Source organism: Myotis brandtii, unplaced genomic scaffold, assembly GCF_000412655.1.
Source record: "Myotis brandtii unplaced genomic scaffold, ASM41265v1 scaffold51, whole genome shotgun sequence".
In the NCBI taxonomy this organism is placed as follows: domain Eukaryota; kingdom Metazoa; phylum Chordata; class Mammalia; order Chiroptera; family Vespertilionidae; genus Myotis; species Myotis brandtii.
Window position 1 is genome coordinate 2,239,700 of NW_005369442.1, and position 8,066 is coordinate 2,247,765.

Below are 8,066 nucleotides of genomic sequence, written 5' to 3' on the forward strand. Positions count from 1 at the left end.
CCCAGACTGCAAGAGGGCACAGGCCGGGCTGAGAGACACCCCCTCCCCCCGGAGTGCACAAATTTTTGTGCAGCAGGCCTCTAGTGTATTTATAAAAGACATTTTGAAGTCAGTTGGGAGAATTTGAGTAAGGGCTGGATATTAGACACTATTAAACATGATTGTTAATTTTGTTAGGTGAGAAAATGGTATTATGGTGATATAGAAAAATGCCCTTATGTTTTGAAAATGCATGCTAAAGTACTTAAAAGTGTCATGGTGTGTGTAATTTACTTTTAAATCATTCTGTAAATACACGCAAATGAAACAAATATGGCAAAATGTTAACTGTTGAATCTACCTGGCCAATATTTAGGGGGCTCATTTTATCCTTATATCTATTTTTCTATATGTTTGAAATTTTCCATATGTTTTATTTAAATTAACTGCTAAAGAATGCTTATTTTTCTAAAAAGTATGACAAGTTTTTAAAATTAAACAAGAAAATATATTAAAATACCTAATTAAATCCCTACAGCCAATGACTCTATACATATATTCTTATTTTCTTTTGTGAGTAGTCTTTGTTATATGCTCTATAAACCCTTAAAACCAGTGATATGTTCTTAAAACATTAGTATATTAATATTTTACAAAAAGGTAATTACCTTGACCTGTATAGATGAATTATAACCCATACATCTTTGTCTGCATTTGTGACTTCATTCACATATTGATTTCCAGAAATTTCTATTAACTCCCCAAATTTTTGTTTTTTCTTAAGAGCTTTCCATTCCTGCAACCGCTTTTCTCTAATTAAAAAAAATAAAATTACATAATAAAATTGTTATATTCTTAAGGTCATTCCCATCTACAGTAACAATTTAGGGTAATGAATGTAATGCTAGTACACATCAAACACTTAAAAAATTACAGAATAACTATTAATGGTGTTATAATGCCAATTTATCTGTTTATATGGAAATCTGTGTTGTCATTAGTGTTGCAAGTAAGAAGTTAGCGACTGACTTCTAAATTTATTTTCATTTAAGACTAGGTCTTAATCATAGCTATAGAGAGTTTATTTAGACACTGAACCAACAAATTCTCCCCTACAGGTTAAATACTTGTATATAATAATCATAACAATGGCTAACATTTATGGAGTGTTTATTATGTTGCCAGGCACTATTTTAAGTGCATTACATTAACTTATCCTTGAAAAAAACTGTGTAAAGTTAATATTATTTTTATCCCTATTTATGTACTCTCAACTATCATGCTAAACTGACCTTCAGTCTAAAGTCTTTGTGAATATGTATAATTACTTGTTATAAAATTTATTACAGGTAGAGAAGTGATAAAGAAGAATGATGAGTTTGAACTCTACAGTGAGACTAGACTAGGTTTAAATACCAGTTCCTAGTTACTAGCAGCATGAATTTGGGCAAGTTATTTGATTTCTCTAAGCTTTTGCAATGAGAATAATACCAATACCTACTTGCATGGGGTTGTTGGGAATTGAATGAGATAATACAGGTAAATTTCTTAGGATGGTGCCTAGCACACAGTGAGCATTCCATGTTACCTAGTTATTCATCCACAGGGAGCCTTAAAGCTTTCTTAATCAATTCTCAAAATTTACATACTCTGATTCAGTTGTTGAATGCTCAGATTCATGAAGCAGATCTAAATGTTTTCTGATGTGTAAATGTCTTAAAAGTTACCGATTCTATATCCCTAAGTTATCTTGGGAACACTTTCTTCCCTTCTTTCTGTGTATTAACTATATTTTCTTATTTTCTGTATTCTTGCCTTTGCTGATCCTGGACAGACTATCCCTCCCAGGTCTAGCTAATTCTGAAAGATAGCAACCTCCTGCTGGAGAGCAAATTCCTCAAATGCAAACCAACCAGTCCAGAGCCCGATCCCTCAATCACCTCTTTTATTAAACTGAGCCACTAACCCTCTGCCCTAATTATCCCTGGGCCAGATACCAGACAACTAGAGACAGCCACTGTAGCCCACAGCCTGCCAAAATTATTCAAACTAGCCAATCCTAAATCTGCTTACCCTGCTTAGCTTTTCTTTCCCATGGAAACCACAATGAAGGCTGGTGCCCATGTCATCCCTTCACTCCTGCCTCTCAACCAACTCCAGTGCTTCCCTGTGTGGCCTTGTATTGTGGTGCATGCCCCCTGTTCTTGAGAACTCTGAGTAAAAAACTCTTTTCAATGTCAATTATCTCCTGATCTGTTGGCTTCACTCTACATGAATAGATACAAAATCCTGGGTATATTTTAAAACACTCTGTCCTTATTTTACTAATTAGAAACATGTTAGGTGAAACCACTCTACATAACAAGTAATCCAAGCAAAATGAAGCCTAGAGGAGAATGCCAAGAATAATGACCCACATCTAGGGAGGGCCCCTCTCACAATTTTCAAACTGAAGTCCTTCCATTTTCCCTCTACTGACCCAGATATTCAGAATTTCGTTCCTCCAAAGATCTTCTGGGAGCTGATTTTTTGGCACTGAGTATTTAATATCCCGTTCCTCCAAAGATCTGGGAGCTGATTTTTTGGCACTGAGTATTTAATATCAACTTTGATCTCACTGGCTTAATATCTTTCAAAATTTTCAAAAAGTTTGTGTTCCCTACTTAATGGTGCAACTATCAACTATATCTCTTTCTCCTCCCCTCTTCCACCTCTCTTCCTCATTGTTCTTTGCTATGTCAATGGAATTAGGCAGGGAGAGACAGAAAGACCTGGGTTAGTTTTGCCATCAGGAAGTGATTTAGTGCTCAGTAGCCTGCATTTTACACCCAACAATCATATCAGGTGGGACTCAGTTGAAGAAAGTCCTAGCTATTTTAAGCAGCAAGAAGCTTAATCTGTGAAATTAAGTGATTTACAAACTCAATGGAAAGGAGGGGGCTCTAAACTGGGCTATCAAAATGACTCCCTGAGCAACATTGCAAAATTGGTCTGCCAAGGGAACAGGTTTCTCTGCTACAATCCAGAAACTTGGGAAATTGGAACTACTGTTCCAATTGTGCCCTAGAACCTAATTCCTCTGGGGATCAGAAAACTGCTGTAACAACTGCTCTCTCTAGGAACCTATCTCCTTAGCAGTTACTGGGAGAAAATGACAAAAGACACATCTGACAAAGGATTGTTGTCCTTAATATATGAAAACTCTAAAAACGCAACAATAAGAAAACAATCTGACTTAAAAATAAGCCAAAGGCCTGATAGACACTTCACCAAAGAAGATTCAGAGATGACAAATAAGCCTATGAAAGGGTGCTCCACATCTATGTCTTCAGGAAAATGCAAATAAATCAAGAAACCACTACACACCAAAGAGGATGGCCAAAATCTGGAACACTGACACCACCGAATGCCAGAGAGGATGTGAAGCAGCAGGAACTCTCATTCACTGGTGGTAGGAATGCAAAATGGTACAGCTTTTGGAAGACAGCTTGAATGGGCCGCACTTTCCCATTTCTTTGTGATTCTTTTGTTGAAACTGAACATTTGATTTATATAATGTGATAACTCTGGAAATCAGATTCTCCTCCTTTCCCATGGTTTGTTTTATTATTATTGTAAGGTGTCTCTAGCCAGGGATCAGCCTGAGATGAAACCATAACATCTTCTGTGAGCCTTCATCTTTTCCAAAGCATTTAAATTCCCCCATATATATGGTTGTTTTTTAATGTCCATAAAAAATAGAGGTGGCTCCCTTAAATGCTCTGGAATCCCCCTGAGCCAATGGGGTTGACACAGTGATACCCAAACTCTGTGCCTGTACCTCTGCATTCAAAAGCAGCACTCCACAATCAGAACACAAAGTCCTTATTGCCCACCCTGCTCCAGCAAGCTTTACCAGAAATAAAGGCTGCTGTCCAAACAGGAGCCTGCCATGGAACTAGAGGATGAGAGATGGATAGCTATCACCAACTAAGGACTGAAGTCAGCCACTACTAACTGCAATTTACCAGCCAAGTTTTATCCTGGAAGCTGCAAGTGTCTAAATAGACTCCAAAGTTCCAAAGCTGTCACTTCAGACATTTTCAGCCAATGCAGTTGTTGTCTAGGTAAACAGATGGCTTTCTGGAGTTTTCTATTCTGCCATCTTTCCTGACATCAACTTGGTCAGTTTTTTGAAAGTTCCTCAAATTTTGGTTTCTGGTGTATTCTTAGTAGATTGAGATGATTAATTATTAAAAAGGACACCACAGAGGTGGTGTGTCATCTTCAGCACATCATATCAAGTTACTTAATGTCAACATGTATTATTGGTGATTTTAACCTTGATCATTTCCCTAAGATGGAATCTGCCAAAACTCTACATTGTAAACTTACTATTTCCTTATAGTTACTAAATATTTGGAGGGGAAGATACTGTGAGATTATGCAAATACCATGCTTCTACTTAAAATTTCATCCACTCGTTTTAGCATCTATCAGCAGATCTTGCTCATCAAGAATTATTGCTATGGTGATATAATGGTGATTTTTCTATTTTCCTCATTCCATATATACTTATTAATTGGAATTCTTTAGTGAGGGAGAAGTGTTATTTCTTTTGAATTTGTTCATGTATTCAGTTAATTACTTATATCATTATGGACTCATGGATATTTATTTTATAATCTAATATTTTATCTTTTTGTTGTTCAAGTTGTTGCAACTCTGGTCATTGAGAGATCTTTTAGTTTGGCTTCTATGCCTTAAACTTTTTTTTTTTTTTAGCATTTCTTTACTTGCTGGAACCATAAGATGCTCAAGACGTGTACTGTACTTTCACAACTCACAGTGTGGAATAAAGCAGTTTTCCAAGGAACACTAGTTCAATTTTTATGAGTGCCAGGTATGTTCATTGTGACTTGACATTGCTGCTTCTAACACAATTTACTGTTTTTTTTTTTTTGTTTTTGCTTTTGTTTTTGTTTTTTAATGTTAAGACAACCTTGCATTCCTAGGACTACTTGTCCAAAGTTTATTTATTTTTTTAAAAAAAAATTGCTAGACTTAATTTGCAAATATTTTGTTTAAATTTTTGTGCCTGCATTCATAAGTGATATCTTCCTCTGGCATAATATTTTTATAATCTCTTTGTCCGTTTTTAGTATCAAGATAAGTTGGGTAATGTATGCACCTACTCTAATTTCTGAGAGAATTCATGACTGGCAATTAATTATTAAATTATAGAAACCATTGACAGACATCATGAAAGAAGGAACATCATAGCCCTCTATTTATTGGCTGCTTATTGGTATTTTCCACTTTACTCATATATCACTTGATGAAGTCCTATGGTACATTATTGGATAGTTTTTAATTCAAGCAAAGGCAAAAAAGTTTCAGGAAAAATTCTACTTTATATGTTAGTTTTAAAATCTTAAAAATTAGTTTTGTTATTTTTTAATCTATTCTGTAGACAAAATAGGGCTTTATCTTAGTTTTATTCTTACAATTCTTCATTCCAAAACTCATAAATTACCCCAATGAATCACTGTACCTATATGTTTCAATAGCTCTCATATCTTCATCATCAAATTCATCTTCAGCCTCCTTCAACTGTGCAAGAGTCATCTTTTCATATGGTTTAACTAAAACAATATAAATTGTAGGCAGTTGAATTGTTTAAATATTAATTTTACTTTATAGTCACATGTCTAGAAAAAAGATATATTAGATAAATGAAGATCAAGACTATCTTTAATGTTGCAGTGTTTGCAATATATTAAGCTATTTTGTGGTTGACTGCTTTAGTTTTGTTTAAATATTATTACTCCCTCAGAGTTCACAGAACTACCAGGCTACATTTAAAAGTAGATGTAAAGCCCTAACTGGTTTGGCTCAGTAGATAGAGCGTCGGCCTGCGGACTCAAGGGTCCCAGGTTTGATTCCGGTCAAGGGCATGTATCTTGGTTGTGGGCACATCCCCAGTAGGAGGTGTGCAGGAGACAGCTGATTGATATTTCTCTCTCATTGATGCTTCTAACTCTCTGTCCCTCTCCCTTCTTCTCTGTAAAAAAATCAATATATTTTAAAAAATAAAAGTAGATGTAAAAATAAATTAGACCTCAGAAATGTAGATTTTCCCATGTTCCAGGAAATCTTGACAAATAATATATACTATATAGAATAATAAAAATATAAGGTAATCACATGGTAAAAAATTATGATCTAGAGAAAAAAAAAAAAGCTCACTAGGTTAGATACCAGGACATTTCAGCTCTGTTATTAACTCGCATGTGAATTTTTAACACATGAATTAAGAATTTTAGGTATCAGCAAAAGTATGGTGGGACATACTAAATGATTTCTAATGTCCTCTCTCCCTTGAAATTCACGAAATACACTATCAGTAACTAACTGTATTACCCGCTTCATCCAGCCCACCAAATGCACAACTATACCCATGGCTTCTTTCTGCAAACGTAAAACCATTTCTTCAATTTCATCTTTTGGCTCTTCTTTTGGAGGAAGAATGCCAAAATCTCTTAAAATTTCATTCCATTCTGTATCTTCATTTGGATCCTATATAAAAATAGAAAATCTATTAACATAGTTGTGTATTTTATTATGTGTAAAATTAATATGTAGCATTTCCAACTATGCACTGAATTCTACAGGTAAACATATAACTAGTTTCAAAGACTAAAACAAAGCGGCCTACTTTTTCCCATTTCCCAGAACTAATGGAACTACATAGTTTGATAAACAGGATACATTCTCTACCCTAAAGAAATCAAGGAGCATAAGGGATTGCCGTGGCAATGTGGTTTTGGCTATGCATGTTGGAGCAGAACAAAATTATACTGAGGTGTTTAATAAAAAAATAATAAATAAAAGAACACGTCAAATATTAATGAAGTAAACTCAAAAAGTGAAGGAATGTCCTCTGGTGAATATAGTAGACAAAACCAATTCACACCATGAACAAATACTGTTTTGTTTCTATTTCTACATACACATTCAAGACCTCCAGGTGAACTCGCTTCTCTTTTCAGCTATACAGTTTCTTAGGACCCATATTCCCTGGTTAAATCTTAGAAGAGGCCAGGAATCTTTTTATAGTTCCATTTCTGTCTAATCACAATTTCTTTCTATGAAAGTTAGCCTTTTTTTCTTTATTACTTAGGATTTGAGTTTTTCCCCTGCTTTTCCAGAAGTTGTCAATCATATATTAACTATTGTTTCTCTAGTTTGCCATCCATTTTTTTTCCTGATATTTTCAAAAGAAGGGAGTGAATACTGTGGCAAACAAAGTATAAGATCACCTGAATGAGCTCCACCTTCTGCTATTCACATCCCTGAGTAATCTCCTCTCCTTGATGATGGGTGGGAACTGTGCATGCTGTTACCCAATAGAATGTGGCAAAAGTGAAGGAATGCCATTTCCGTGACTGAATTCCAGAGATTGTAACTTCTATCCTGCCAGCACTCGCTATCACTTGCTGGCTTTGATGAAGCAATTTGCCTTTGCTGAACACTACTGTAGATTTTATAAACATTGTCCCACAAGCCCACCCCTCCTTCCTTCCAACAGGGTCAGAAATAGGACAATGAAGCTGCCAGTGCTGCTCCATGAACAGGGATGTGGGCTGGACTGATGGGAAATATTTAAGAAAAACTGGCTGGCTAAGCTTTAGATTACCATAATGGTGCCTGTCAGGAGGGAGTATATGATGCTTTGAGGAATCTATGTATATAACAAGCCAGCGACCATAACGCGGTAAGGACTGGTCGCTATGACGCCGCCCACTGTGGCCAGGGAACAGGCCTGATCAGGGGGTGGGGGCGGCCAGCCAACTTCCAGCGGCCCCTCCCCTGGCTGGCCTGCCCCTGATCGGACTCTCCCACCCCGATCAAGGGCGTGGCTGGCCGGCCAAACGGCCCCCACCCTTTGCCCTGCCAGCCCCACCCTCAATCGGCTGCCCCACCAGGTAGGCCCACAGACTCTACCCCTGGCTGGTCCCACCCTGATCGTACCCCACACCCCAATAGGGGGCGTGGCTGGCTGGCCAACCTCCTGCAGCCCCTCCCCCTGGCCAGCCCCACCCCGA

At 36.9% G+C, this 8,066-nt stretch overlaps 1 protein-coding gene across 1 annotated transcript in view; it reads right to left on the bottom strand.

The window, feature by feature from the left end:
- Window positions 1-6,533, bottom strand: part of PDCL2 (phosducin-like 2) — a 19,712-nt gene extending 13,179 nt beyond the window's left edge. Inside the window, exons 1-3 of the mRNA XM_014548470.1 lie at window positions 6,417-6,533; window positions 5,513-5,603; window positions 648-791 (exon numbers count right to left, since the gene is read on the bottom strand). Of these exons, the coding sequence (XP_014403956.1) occupies window positions 648-791; window positions 5,513-5,603; window positions 6,417-6,447 (266 nt within the window). The 5' untranslated portion in view covers window positions 6,448-6,533. The remainder of the gene's footprint in view (window positions 1-647; window positions 792-5,512; window positions 5,604-6,416) is intronic.
- Between the last annotated feature and the right edge of the window lie 1,533 nt (window positions 6,534-8,066).